The following is a 14,475-nucleotide window of genomic DNA, read 5'->3' on the forward strand; positions in this document are numbered from 1 at the left end:
CCCTTTGGCTGCACAATTTTTTGGATACCATTCATTTTTTTTGGAAGAGCGCACTGATCTTCTTCTCATTTCCCCCCCGAGGGAGACCGTCCTCCCCTCACTTTGAAGCCCTGACGAGACGCTGAATGAAAGCAAAAATAGAGCCTGTCAGCGCCCACGGGAGGGACTCGTCAGGAACTCGCCTGCCTTGCCTCGCCTCGCCTTGCCTGCTCCTTGGTTCCTGCTGGGAAAAAACAAGGGCCGCTGTTTGTTAAAGTTGCCTCGCAGTGAGTCATTTTTCTGATTGAGCTGATCGGCTTTCTCCTCCTTCCGACAGACATGCTACTTCTTCACATAGAGCTGTCAATCACACGCACACACCACACAGCCCTGTGGCTACACCACCTGTGACACTGAGGCCTTGCAGGATGAGAGATGCTTGCTTGACGTCGTCGGCTCCTAGAAAGAAAAGGAAGAAATAAATAAAAATAGAGGAAATTTATCAAAATTATATTAATAAATTGGGAATAAAAATAATACAAACAATAAACTAAATGAAGATGTTGAATATAACTGACTAAATATACAAAAATAGAGGAAATTTATCAAAATTATATTAATAAATTGGGAATAAAAATAATACAAATAATAAACTAAATGAAGATGTTGAATATAACTGACTAAATATACAAAAATAGAGGAAATTTATCAAAATTATATTAATAAACTGGGAATAAAAATAATATAAATAATAAACTAAAGGTAGATGTTAAATATAAATGACTAAATATACAAAAATAGAGGAAATTTATCAGAATTATATTAATAAATTAGGAATAAAAATAATAAACTAAATGAAGATGTTAAAGATAAATGACTAAATAAAAAAATAGAGGAAAATTATCAAAATTATATTAATTAATTAGGAATAAAAATAATACAAATAATAAACTGAATGAAGATGTTAAAGATAAATTACTAAAAAAATAGAACAAATGTATAAAAATTATATTAATAAATTAGGAATAAAATAATACAAATAATAAACTAAATGATGTTAATGATAAATTACTAAATAAAAATAGAGGAAATTTATAAAAATTATATTAATAAATTAGGAATAAAATAATACAAATAATAAACTAAATGAAGATGTTAATAATCATTTACTAAATAAAAAAATAGAGGACATTTATAAAAATTATATTAATAAATTAGGAATAAAATAATACAAATAATAAATTAAATGAAGACGTTAAAAATAAATGACTAAATATACAAAAATAGAGGAAATTCATCAAAATTATATTAATAAATTAGGAATAAAAATAATACAAATTACAAATTAAATGACTAAATAAATAAATACAAGGACTAGTGACACATAGTGACACATTTTGTACCATGTATAAATACTTGCAGGATACAGACAAAGTAGTGACTTAAATAATACTCAATGAAATCCAAGATAAATGATATTAGATAGCGTGGTTATCAGCATTTCATTCATTTTGCAATCAAAAGTGAGTATAATTCAAATTGTTTTGATACTGAATGTCATGAGATGTTTGCTGGTGGACCTAAAAGTGGGTTATTGATGCGAGTCCTGCTTCCATTACAATCACAGACGCTGACATTCCAGACACAAGGTCTTCTTCTTGTGTTATCGCTTATGTTTTCCACTTTTTGGACAATGTTGACGCCATTGGTATTGGTTGTAATGGAGGTGTGTGTGAGAGTGTGTGCGAGAGTGTGTGCGTGAGGATACGTTTGAGCGCAAGGAGCGAGTTGGGGGAGTTGTGAAAGTCTACAAGGCGTTATCATGTCTATTGATAGGAACCTTCTCCGTTGCAGGTGTGCAGCATGGGAACGGCTTCTCCCCGGAGTTCCCTGCGCGTATGAGCTGTGTTTAGGTTTGTGTGATACGCAGTAGCAGGGCGTCTGTGTTGTGGTGTCAAGCTAACACTGTGCATGGAATCCGCTAACGAGCTTTAGCTGAGTTTTAGCTTAGAGGCGCAGGGGTACACCCTGGACTGGTGGCCGGCCAATCACAGGGCGCATATAGACAAACAACCATTCACACTCACATTCATACCTAATTTGGAGTCGCCAATTAACCTAGCATGTTGTTGGAATGTGGAAGGAAACATGCAAAAAAAACAAACAAACATCCAGTTCAGTGTAAAGTAAGCTTCAAAATAAAATACATACAACAAATTACAGCAGCAGCTCTGTTAAAGACATGCTAGCTGTGCTAGAATGTGACATAAACAAAAAATTACATGTGCATAAAAGTGGCTATATACGTATACACATGTAAAGGTGACTATGTGGGTGCTATGTCATGTCTACAGGGCTCTAATAATGTTAAAACTTGTATTATCGAAAGTCTTGGACAGGTTTTCAATGCTGTTACTACACAAAACGAGGGATGACTGTTGACAATGACGAGTTTGGGTTTTGATATCGGTTATGTCGACAACCGCTTATGTCGCTGTGAGCCAGCCAGCCCGAGGGGCGTCGACATAAACAAACAAAGACAGTTATTAATAACAACGCTAATTTAACTTTATTCATTCCCAAAGGCGGAATCCACTCATCATACACTCCCATCCTCCATAATTTGGGTCTCGAACCCGCGACCCTTAATGCGCGGCAAGCCTTTGTGAGCGTGTGTTGTCATGAAAGTCAATTATTTAATGTCAGGTGTGGAATTCTGCCACCGTGTGATCGTATTCTTTGGGAAGTTTGATTCCCTCCCACCACCAATCATCATCTTCATCATGTCATTTTCATCAGTGCACGACCTCGACGGTCCAACCCCTCACCCCACACACACACACACACACACCTACACCACCCCCATGACCGCCCCCCCCCCATAGAGGTATGCACTCAACCTTGTCACAGCCCGAGGCGGTGCATGTTCTTGTTGTGTGTTGAGCAATTGCATTACTCATTCCCAGATTCCTGGCCAATGCTGTATTGTTTGTGTGTGTGTGTGTGTGTGTGTGTGTGTGTGTACTGTAATTGTCACAATCCTTCCACGCCGAATCCTTCATTTATTCCTTCTGTCTGCCTTCATTCTCCCGCCGCCAACGTATAGGCAGATTAGTGCCGCCGCTGATGCTATCAAGCTCCTCAAGAGGCGGAAGTCTCGGTCGGGTTTAGGCGTTTTTGACCCGGGGCTCCCGGGTTCCGATTACAGATGAGGAACCGACGCTTTGTGTCCTTGAGGAAAGCATCGAAAAAACAAACCACGACACGCCTCACTGAGCCTGATACAACAAAATGAAATCAAATAAGTAATGTATAAAAGAGCGATAGTGGATAGGACGCTTTTCTTAAGAGTAGCCCCCCCCCCCTCCCGACGTTGTACAGTTTGGAATTTGAGTTGCGCAGGAAAACTACAAACCGCACAAAACTTCCTCCAGACTTCAGTACAGCGAGCATCACATGGTTAAAGATGCTTTATTTGCTGAACAAATAAAATAATAATGCTTCTAATTATTTGTCATTAACGTTAAGTTTTTATTATGGACAGTGTTTAACTTTTTTTCATGTTTATTTTAGAATGTTTTTTTTTTTTAGCAATTTGATTAGCTTCATTTTCTTGAATTTTTTGTAGCATTTTGCCCATCCTTTTACAGTACATGACAAAATATGGTTTCCTTGCTTACTTAATCACTGCTGGAAGACTTGGGTGTTAAAATTTCATTAAATTTTAATTAATAAATATTTTTTTTAAATTAAAAAATGTAATAAAAATATTTATTTTAAAATTATATATATATATAAATTTTATATATTACAATATATTTTATAGATATTATTTTATAGTTGTATGACTGTTTAAAAATGCGGTAATTTCAAGTATTTAGTTCTTAGGATCTATTCAAAGATCTATTCTTTCATGATGGCGCCATTTTGATCATGGAACACATTTTTCAAAGTAATTGTTCACAAACTTTATTTTTATTTTTCATTTTGGGAGTCAAAGTGGCAGACAACAATTTTGGGCCTAGCCTAGGCAAGTGTAGCTGAGATTAGCCTAGCCTAGGCAAGTGTAGCCTAGCCGCAGGCCCACCCGCACAGGGCAACCCAAAACCCAAACGCACCCTCTCTCACTGAGGTGACCACAGGTGTGCACACCTTGCACGCCTATGCAAAAACCTTTCTCTGCAGCCTTCAAACACACGCACGTGCATACAGGTATCGCACCCCAGCATACTTGGAAGCCGCCACCCTGGGGGGCTTGCTTGTGCGTGCGAATCTGGCGAATGTACTCTTTTGCCCCCATGGCTGCGCCCTCCAAACTCAGGGCAGTGAAGGGAAATGAAGGCTTTAGGAGTTCATTATAAAACAACAACAAGCAGTAGAGGCGGGGGGGGGGGGCCTCCCGGGGGTCTCGCCATCCCTGCATCTTTGTCTTGATGTACGACAACATGACAAATATACCCGCCGGTCTCCTTCTTTATCCAGCGGTCACATTGTATCAAGTTAAATATTGATCTATATGATATAATCATCGAGTCATGCCGTCAGTCGTCTGGTCTGTGAACTTGTGTGACCTCTGGTGCATTGGTGTGGCGTAGGACTTTTCAGCTTTGAGGAACAAGGAAATGAACTCTCCGGAGAGCTGGAGAAAATAAAGCCGAGCTATGACGCTAGCGTAAATAATGCATTTTTAGGAATTTATTAAAGCATTTGCCCTCACAATACAGTACAAATATTGCACTTTTATGTAACGCACGGAAATACAATTATCTGAGGACATTACATACATTTTACACATTTTTTTGGAATATTGCTAGTTTTATTTTTGTGTGTATTAATATTACATTTCATTTATAATGATATATATCTGTTGTAAAGCAGGTTTTTAATGGGCTTGGGACAATATTTGGTAACGGGTAAAGTGGGTATGATAACTTGAGTATTGTTGTTTCTATGGTAGCACTTTAGCACGCATGGAACCAAATTTTTAACTTGAAATTAGTCTTATTTACTCTTACTAGTGTTAGTGTTTTTAACGTGGAACCATATTTGGTAACAAGCCAATTGGGGTGTTCCGCCTTAGAACTCGATCTAGCGGGCACGGAACTACATTTGGTAAGGAATTAGGTGGGTTTTATAATGTCTCGATGTCGTTATTTTAATTTAATTAGCTTTAGCAGGCGTGGAACCATATTTGGTAACCGATTAAGTGGAACCAAAACAAAAAAAAAAGTGCCATCCTTCTTTTAACTACATCCCGCGAGTGCGGAACTATACTTATGTAACGAGTTAGGTGGACTAAAAAAAAATCGGATTAATCCACAGATTAATCAGTGGGTTATTTGCCTGCCTTGTTTCGTGTTACTTGAGTTAAAAAGACACGACATTCCTACTGGTCGCTACACTGACTGTCTGTCCTAATGAGGATTAATAGCGTGTAATTGGCGTAATTAGAGCGCGACATCAAAAGCAGACGCACATAAAAATAACAAGCGTGTGCTGTAGGTTCCTCATAAATAACTATAAATGGCGGGGGGTCGGACCGCCCCCTTGTTTACGTTCGTACACGACATTCCTCGCTCTCGTTATCGCCCTCTCGTTATGATTGATTCCGTTTTGGCAGAGGCCAGAGGCATAACACCTGTAGGGAGTGGAGGGGGGGGGGGGGGTATTGTCGCCTGCCAAAATGGCCGCGAAGTGATGCCTGGAGACCACCGTGTGTGTGTGTGTGTATTCCTTAACAACACATAGTCTTCTCTGACACATTTATTCATCTTATTTGTTTTAAATAAGGGTGTACATTAAAAAAAAACAACTTTTGACATATTGGGATATATTACCAGATTCAAAAGATTTTGTACAAACATTTATTTATGTACATAACGAGTGAAATTGGCAAAAAAAAAGAGGACAGGTGAGGTAGAAAATATGTTTCATGTCATTAATGGAGCCCTGATGTGAATTTCTTTACATTTGGGCCTCATTTTGACCTGCACAAGGGACGATTTGCTTTGATTTTACAATTGTGTGTGTGTGTGTGTGGGGGGGGGCAATTACGGAGCCACTTGTGGCTTCAATTACACTTTTTAAAAGCACGCCACGTGATCCTGTTGTCCCCTCATGTTAACCCCATTTTAGTTCCCTTTGTTGACTCGGCGCACATTTCCATAAACATTTCCATAAGAGCAACTGAAAAGCCATAATCATCCTGTACTTGCACGCAGCTACATTATCCTCCAGGGTTCCAGTCGTTCTCTCGTGTTTTTTTAGGTTTCTGTTTTCCCATGTATAGCTAGCATAAGTGCTTTAAAAAAAAAAAAAAAAAATCAAATAAAAGAAGTACAGCAGACAAAAGAGACAGACAGGTAGTGTCGTTCGGAGCGCAATGAAGTACAAAAGCAGCAGTGGTAGTAGTAGTAGTAGTAGATACAATTTGATAATAAATATTCTAGTACCTGTTTGGAATGTTAGCCTGTCTCACATCTGAACTATCAAATCACAACTGTCGCAACTCCTGTATTTTTTTGTTTACTTGATATTTTCATCGCCGTATGTGATTGGTTTGTGTGGTTTGCAATGTGTCCTCTTTGGGGGGCCTTTAATCACGATAAATTGGTTCCAGACCCGACTGTAATAAGTGAATTTTCTACTATTTTTATAGTTAGGGCACGGAAAACCTGTTTATCATCTTCTAAATATGTTTTTTTTTTACATTAGAGCCCTCTAGACATGATATAACACCCCTATAGTCACCTTTACATTCGTATTACCCAATATAGTAGATATCATGAGAGACAATAAGCCATTTAAGGGGAGCAGAATGGTGATGGACAGGAAGTGATGTTGGAAGTTGACTTTTAGCTTGTTGTGGGCTTTGTTATTATTATATGTTGTTATTATATGATATAGCCAGGTGGTTGTCTAATTAATTCATCTTTGAAAAACTGGAATAGAGTGAGGCAATGTTGGAACCGCAACATACAGCGAGGAATGACTGTATTTTGTTGCCATTTTGATATTTTCCATTCAAACCAATAACCAGTGCGTGAAATAGTCTGACGTAAAAAACATCGAGAAACGCGTTCTTTGACTTTTTAGTAGTAAATTATGGACGTGATTAGCTAAAAGTATGAGTGAGTCTTGTTTCATGTTGTCAAAAGTCGTAGTTTTTGTGTCGGTATTTAGTTGGTTAAACATGAAAAATGATGGTGACCAATTGGATATTTGCAATTAAAATATGAAGTTGCAACAATTTTTTTAGCATATTGAGAGGCTCAAATCGGTTGGAGGACTTTTGCTACCCCTAGTGGTTAAGTGGTGCATTACATATACGCAAATTCTTAAAACATTGACCATACATCGTTATTTTCTGTTTTTTTTTTTTTTTTTTAGACGAAACATCTAGAAAACCAAATAATTCCTATCGATAAAAGTTTATACTTTATGGGCCGTAATTGTTTGAGCGACTTAAACATTATATTTTGTCGTTGAACGCTAGAACTGAGGCATGTGAACAATCTGTGCAACAAATGTATAAAATAAAATGTGCGACAAATCAATAAGCGGCCAAAAACTAAAGCAATGAAAAAAATGACGTAGTAGTCTCACTAAATTTTAACAAAAATAAAGTCTCTCTCTCTTTTTCAATAAGTATTTAAGTTGCGATACAAAAAAAAACGACCCCCAAAGGTTGGTTGTCCTCCATCTTGAGGACATATTGTCTCACTGGCGCCTTACGCTGGTGAACTGGTGAACTGCAATACGTGTTTAGGACACATCTTGTTCAAAATTGACACCCGATGGTCATTAGCATGTCGCTAAGTCACTAGCATAACAGTAGCTAGCAATAGAGAAGCATGGAGCTTGGGGATGTTATGATGTGCGCCTCCTAGGTAGTCGTTTGCGGTCTGTGCGCCGTCACAGTCAGGCCACATGCGAGCGTGGTGATCAGTTCCCGCCACGATCCCAGCGGCTCTCGATGCTCCGCCACGTTTGAGGCTTACGTGTTCTTGCAAGTGTAGACCTCCTCTTCCCGGACGCACGTCTGGCACTCCACGTGGCAGCACCAGCGCACCTGGCAGTGGCAGGACAGGCTAGTGAGGCGCATGGCCGTGTTGTAGCCCCGCCCGCAGCACAGACTCTGACAGCTGGTGTCTTTGGCGCACGAACGTCCGCCGGTTCCCGGCGAGTAGCGCGACGGTCGGCAGAAGCTAGGCGAGTCCTCCAAATAGACCAGGTCGGTGGTGCGGAGGCTCTGGCTGTGGCGGCGCGGCCCGGCTAGCTCGCTCTCGCCGGTAGCGGCGTTGGTGACGCTGAGGACTCGCATGGCCATGTCGTAGCGGTACTTGAGCAGGCGGCCCGTGTCGTGGAAGGGAGACAGCTGCTTCCAACAAGTCCGTACCGCGCAGGATCCGGAAACCCCGTGACACTTGCAGGTGGTCTTGAGGCCGCTCTTCACCGCCTTGAAAAGAAAACGAGATGTCAGTTCTTTGGTTTTGATTCATGACCTCGCCTCTTATCTGGGAGGTCCATCTCGTGCACGGAGGCCGGCTGGGAGTCGGAAGGCGGACGCCTTCGCCTTTTTCGAATCTTTCTGCGTCTGCACACTTGAAACTTGAAACCTGCAAAACTGCCGGTCTGGTGGTCATTTAGCACAAGGGGCAAGTCGTACAGTGCCCCTGGAATTCTGCCTAGCAACAAGGTACCCTGCAAAAATGCGACATGTCATGGATCGCGACAGTTTGCAATCATCGAGGGGGGGGGATTACGGAATTACTCTTCGTTAAAAAAATGTTAGCATCTCTTTGAAGTCTGGAACAAACGAAACCCCTGGTCACATGATTTGTTTCGTTGAGAGTTTACGCTTGGGGCAAGTATGTTGGTGCCCCAACAGAAGGCAGCCGTGTTGTTGATCAATCATGATCATTTTTGCTTTTCTTTGATACGTTGAGAGTTTTTATATATTTACGAAATTCCGAATTCTGCCTAGCAACAAGGTATGGCTACGGGTTAGCCAAGGAATTACTCTTCGTTAAAAAATGTTAGCATCTCTTTGAAGTCTGGAACAAACGAGACCCTTGGTCACATGATTTGTTTCGTTGTGAGTTTACGCTTGGGGCAAGTATGTTGGTGCCCCAACAGAAGGCAGCCGTGTTGTTGATCAATCATGATCATTTTTGCTTTTCTTTGATACGTTGAGAGTTTTTATATATTTACGAAATTCCGAATTCTGCCTAGCAACAAGGTATGGCTACGGGCTAGCCAAGGAATTACTCTTCGAAACAAGGCGCTCCCGCAAAAATGTTAGCATCTCTTTCTGCGTCTGCACATTTGAAACTTGAACATAATGGATCGAGGGCAACTGTCGTATTTCATTTTCCTCACATCTCTCACTCGGACAGCTCGGGTTCTGTTTCAACTAGTACTGTCTGCCTTCAGATGCCCGAGGCATGGGGGACATGACGCTGGAATCTCTCCGCCCCTTTCCCGCCTGCAATCCAGTGGCAGTGGTAGTAGTAGTAGTAGTAGTAGTAGTAGATACAATTTGATAATAAATAGTCTAGTACCTGTTTGGAATGTTAGCCTGTCTCACATCTGAACCATCAAATCGCAACTGTATTTTTTTTGTTGACTTGATATTTTCATCGCCATTTGCGATGTGTCCTTTTTGGGGGGCCTTTAATCACAATAAATTGGTTCCAGACCCGACTGTAATAAGCGAATTTTTGATTATTTTCATAGTTAGGGCACGGAAAACCTGTTTATCATCTTCTAAATATGTTTCTTTTTTTACATTAGAGCTCTCTAGACATGATATAACACCCCTATAGTCACCTTTACATTCGTATTACCCAATATAGTAGATATCATGAGAGACAATAAGCCATTTAAGGGGAGCAGAATGGTGATGGACAGGAAGTGATGTTGGAAGTTGAGTTTTAGCTTGTTGTGGGCTTTGTTATTATTATATGTTATTATTATATGATATAGCCTGGTGCTTGTGTAATTAATTCATGTTTGAAAAGCCGGGGATAGAGCGAGGCAATGTTGGAACCACAACATACAGCGAGGAATGACTGTATTTTGTTGCCATTTTAATATTTTTCCATTCAAACCAATAACCAGTGTGTGAAATAGTCTGACGTAAAAAACATCGAGAAACGCGTTCTTTGACTTTTTAGTAGTAAATTATGGACGTGATTAGCTAAAAGTATGAGTGAGTCTCGGTTTCATGTTGTCAAAAGTCGTAGTTTTTGCTTAAAAGCTTAGTTTTTCTCCGCCCCTTTTCCCACCTGCAATGCGCAACTTAAAGCCGCAGTATCATGCCTGATTTGGGTTTAAGGTAGCTGATCAACAACGAGGACATGAACGCACCATCAGTCAGTCCCGGCGAGGGCCAGAGACAGGTCAGATAGCATTGGGGGGGGGGTTTAGTCCGTGCCCTGAGGGGACTTGAGGGTTGAAAAGTTCCTCCCTTTGCAGGTATGAACCCCTCAGGGGGGGTTCAGAGTACTATTACTGAGAGATGGGTGGGTGGTTTTGGGGGGGGGGCGTGTTGTTGTTGTTGTCGCTCCTGCTCTCTTCTTGGCGTAAAGTGAGGAAAACATTTCACTGTGGAAAGATAAGATAGCTGCCCTCGCTGCTTCTTCCTGTTTTTTTTTTTTTTCTCTCCGGGGGTGAAAGACCCCCTGAGGGGGGAGCGCCACAGTGGTGGTTAGGAACATTAGGCGGATTTATGGCGAGCGCAGTGATTTAGTAAGTGGAAAAAAATGCTCGCTCGTATATTAAAAAGAGGCCACGGTTATAATCGCTCTCGCTCGACGAGATGAGACCTTTAATTTGCAGTCGGCCCGCACAGCAAGCTTTATCATGCCTGAGCACACCTGGCTCCAGCGTCGGCCATCTTTGCTACCTTGGCTAGCATTGTGGAAAAAAAAAAAAACAAAAAAAAAACCAAAGTGTCAGATTCAAACTCACACGAATCCCCACGTTGATGTTGTGGCCGTCCACCTGAGCCCTAAGGTCCTTGCTGATCCTCTTCTGGCTCAGGAACCTCTTGAGGAACTTGGTGCTGTACTTGAGGTTGTCGCCGCACACCCCCCACTGCCACGCCTCCCGGTGCTGGATGCCGGGGGAATCGTCGCAGGTGCAGCGCTCCATGCGGCCCGAGCTGCACGCCTTGGCCAGCGCGTGGGTCAGCGCCGCTGACGACACCGCCAGGAGGAAGGCGGTCTCCTTGAAGGCTGGAACAAACATGGGATGAACAACGGAGATCGGGTCTGGTGGTCATTTAGCACAAGGGGCAAGTCGTACAGTGCCCCTGGAATTCTGCCTAGCAACAAGGGACCCTGCAAAAATGCGACATGTCATGGATCGCGACAGTTTGCAATCATCGGGGGGGGGCGGGAATTACGGAATTACTCTTCGTTAAAAAAAATGTTAGCATCTCTTTGAAGTCTGGAACAAACAAGACCCTTGGTCACATGATTTGTTTCGTTGTGAGTTTACGCTTGGGGCAAGTATGATTCTGCCCCAGTTTTTGATCGCTCTTGATCCTTTTTGCTTTTCTTTGATACGTTGAGAGTTTTTATATATTTACGAAATTCCGAATTCTGCCAAGCAACAAGGTATGGCTACAGGCTAGCCAGGGAATTACTCTTCGTTAAAAAATTTTAGCATCTCTTTGAAGTCTGGAACAAACGAGACTCTTGGTCACATGATTTGTTTTGTTGTGAGTTTACGCTTGGGGCAAGTATGTTGGTGCCCCAGCAGAAGGCAGCCGTGTTGTTGATTAATCTTGCTCATTTTTGCTTTTCTTTGATACTTTGAGAGTTTTTATATATTTATGAAATTCCGAATTCTGCCTAGCAACAAAGTATGGCTACGGGCTAGCCAAGGAATTATTCTTTGTTAAAAATGTTTAGCATCTCTTTGAAGTCTGGAACAAATGAGACCCTTGGTCACATGATTTGTTTCGTCCTTTTTGCTTTTCTTTGATGAGAGTTTTTATATATTTATGAAATTCCGAATTCTGCCTAGCAACAAGGTATGGCTACGGGCTAGCCAAGGAATTACTCTTCGAAACAAGGCACTCCGCAAAAAAGTTAGCATCTCTTTGAAGTCTGGAACAAACGAGACCCTTGATCACATGATTTGTTTCGTTGTGAGTTTACGCTTGGGGCAAGTATGTTGCTGCCCCAGCAGAAGACTGTTGTTGATTAATCTTGATCATTTTTGCTTTTCTTTGATATGTTGAGCGTTTTTATATATTTATGAAATTCTGAATTCTGCCTAATATCAATGATGAGTGGTGAATTTACACCAGGGGCAGTGCCCCAGCTGTTAGTGCTATGCTACTTTTTGTTGGACTTAATGCATAGTAGCGATATACAATGATTCTGCAAAGTCTCCCTGTCCTTACTTTGCCCAAATTTCAAAATCGACCAGTGAGAAGTCGCTCGGAAAACACTTGACCTGAGTGTGATTTTATTGTTGCTATGCATAGCCAACTAGCTAACATTCTATTTCATTTGTTGTCAAGAAGGTTAGCAGGTAGCGTAGGTTAACATTCCCCAGCATCCAACCGCCCTTGAACAAGCGTGTAAGCACAGATGTTTACAAAACGCGAACCATGTTGGCTTGTTTTCCTTTTTCCGCGAGTGTTGTTGTGTCACGATTCCCCTTTCTGACCCTCCTCCCAGGTCACACGCTGTTATTTGGGGTGTATATTTTGATCCAATTAATTATTATTTTGACTAGGAAGGATTTTTTTTCCCTCTTTTCCCACATGAAAAGCGGGCAATCGCGCCACCCTTTTCCTCTGGGGGAATTGGGCGCTTTCCTTTTTTTTTGCAGATAAAAATAAACCACTGCAGGGCCTTAAGAAGTCTCCGCTCGCCACCGTGTCTTGGCAGCCTCACTCCCTCATTACTTCCATGCTGACCCGTTCCGTCTTTTTGGGCCGCATGTTGATAGCCGTACGCATGAGTGCTGTTTTGCTTCGCCGTGCTCGGCAGCTGCACTTTAGCTCTGGATCATGATTGATGGCTCGTACCATGCTGGAATACGAAGAAAGCTTGCAAATGTTTAGTGTGTTAATGACGTAAGATTAATAAATATACAAATTTAAACAGCAGTTTATTGCAGTCTGGTTTCTTTATTTGTCAATATAATATTTAATTAATTCTTTCTTTGAGCATTATTATATCTATGAAGGCATATAAATTGTTTTTATCGACATTATGCATCTTTTTTTAATGACACATGACCACAAAAATGTGCATTGTAGTTCAAATAATGTAAGAGTCGGAGACCCCTGCAATAGTTGTGCCTAATATTGTGACCTGAAACTGTAACCATTGACTATTCATACTTAAAAAATATTGTTTTCCTCAATTTAACTTTTAATTTATGTATTTCTGCATGATGGTAAGCGTGGTGTGTCTGTCCTCTTCAGGTGTTTTTTATCATAGCGATGGAGTCCAGTCTCAGGTTCGACCCCCCCCCCCCCCGCCCTCCACTCACTGTACCTCTCTTCAGCAGGCTCCCCCGGCCGTCCAGACTGCAGTTCCAGCGCTCGTTCCGGAACTGGTAGCGGCATTCCAGCAGGCTCAGGCGCACCGACTCCCGCAGCGTCTCGGCCAGGCCGGGCTCCCGGCGGCACAGCCTCTTCTGGCGCCGGGACAGGACCATCTGCTCGCACTGCTTCAGGTGGGCTTTGCCCGTGGAAGCCTCGCTGGAGAATGGACCCGGCAGAAACACTAAGGGCTCGCGTCCTGTCAGCCTTGGATGGGACGCAGAAAGTTAAAAAAAAAAAAAATAATAATGCAGGTGAGTATGGTTAAATATTATGTAATTGTAATTGAAAAACAGCCAAATAGTTTCTAATGTTATTTTTAATGCAGAAAAAAATATGATCCATTTTAAAATACAACTACTGCAATTAATTTGTATTAAATTCAACACTTCAATACAAAATAGTTTGCCTAACGGTACTAAAGCCGTACTAAAACATGCATTTTGCAGAAAAAAAACAACTTTCTCACCCAAAATAAGCTGCGGCGTGTGAAAGTAGGATGCCGAGCGCAACGAGCCGCAGTAGGCAGGCGGTCCGAGGGAGCCTGGAGCGCATGGTGCCGGCTCGGTTCTGCTCGTCATTGCGCTGATTCCTGCCGAAGGAAAGTCCGAGCCGCGTTGGTCGGCGCACCTCTTTAAGGTGAAGGGCGACTGAGGTCCTTTGGAAGGCAATGCGTTAGGGAGGGAAGGAGGGAGGGAGGGAGGGAGTGAGGGAGTTATAGGCTGACGCATCATCCTCCTTTGGAATCTCTGCACTTTTATTACTTTTAGTCTTTCCCCCTCCCACGGGAGTACCACCCAGGTGGATGCATCTTTCACGGTGAGATCCCGTGCCTCCCAACCTGCAACATTTATACTCCAAAACATCAACTTTTACACCAAAAAACTGCATTTCTGTACTGGAAGATGTCTCCAACTGAAAGT

General features: G+C 41.8%; 1 protein-coding gene across 1 annotated transcript; it reads right to left on the reverse strand.

Annotated features, from left to right (window-relative positions):
• Positions 1 to 6,265: 6,265 nt before the first annotated feature.
• wnt9b (wingless-type MMTV integration site family, member 9B) lies at positions 6,266 to 14,252 on the reverse strand. The gene is made up of 4 exons (XM_058048686.2): positions 14,022 to 14,252; positions 13,506 to 13,759; positions 10,954 to 11,219; positions 6,266 to 8,437 (listed from the first exon to the last, which is right to left on the reverse strand). Exons 1-4 carry the CDS (start codon positions 14,105 to 14,107, stop codon positions 7,976 to 7,978), a joined length of 1,068 nt encoding a protein of 355 aa, XP_057904669.2. The 5' UTR covers positions 14,108 to 14,252; the 3' UTR covers positions 6,266 to 7,975.
• Between the last annotated feature and the right edge of the window lie 223 nt (positions 14,253 to 14,475).

Source organism: Doryrhamphus excisus, linkage group LG16 (genome assembly GCF_037039965.1).
Source record: "Doryrhamphus excisus strain RoL-2023G ecotype Guam linkage group LG16, RoL_Dexc_Guam_v1.1, whole genome shotgun sequence".
Lineage (NCBI taxonomy): Eukaryota > Metazoa > Chordata > Actinopteri > Syngnathiformes > Syngnathidae > Doryrhamphus > Doryrhamphus excisus.

What these genes read in the sequence shown, in the direction of transcription:
- wnt9b (XM_058048686.2), bottom strand. Translation starts at nt 14,107, where the DNA reads ATGCGCTCCAGGCTCCCTCGGACCGCCTGCCTACTGCGGCTCGTTGCG. An exon ending in CACGCCGCAGCTTATTTTGG is followed by an intron (nt 13,760 to 14,021) that starts GTGAGAAAGTTG and finishes GTCCCATCCAAG; the next exon opens with GCTGACAGGACGCGAGCCCT. An exon ending in GGGGAGCCTGCTGAAGAGAG is followed by an intron (nt 11,220 to 13,505) that starts GTACAGTGAGTG and finishes TGTTTGTTCCAG; the next exon opens with CCTTCAAGGAGACCGCCTTC.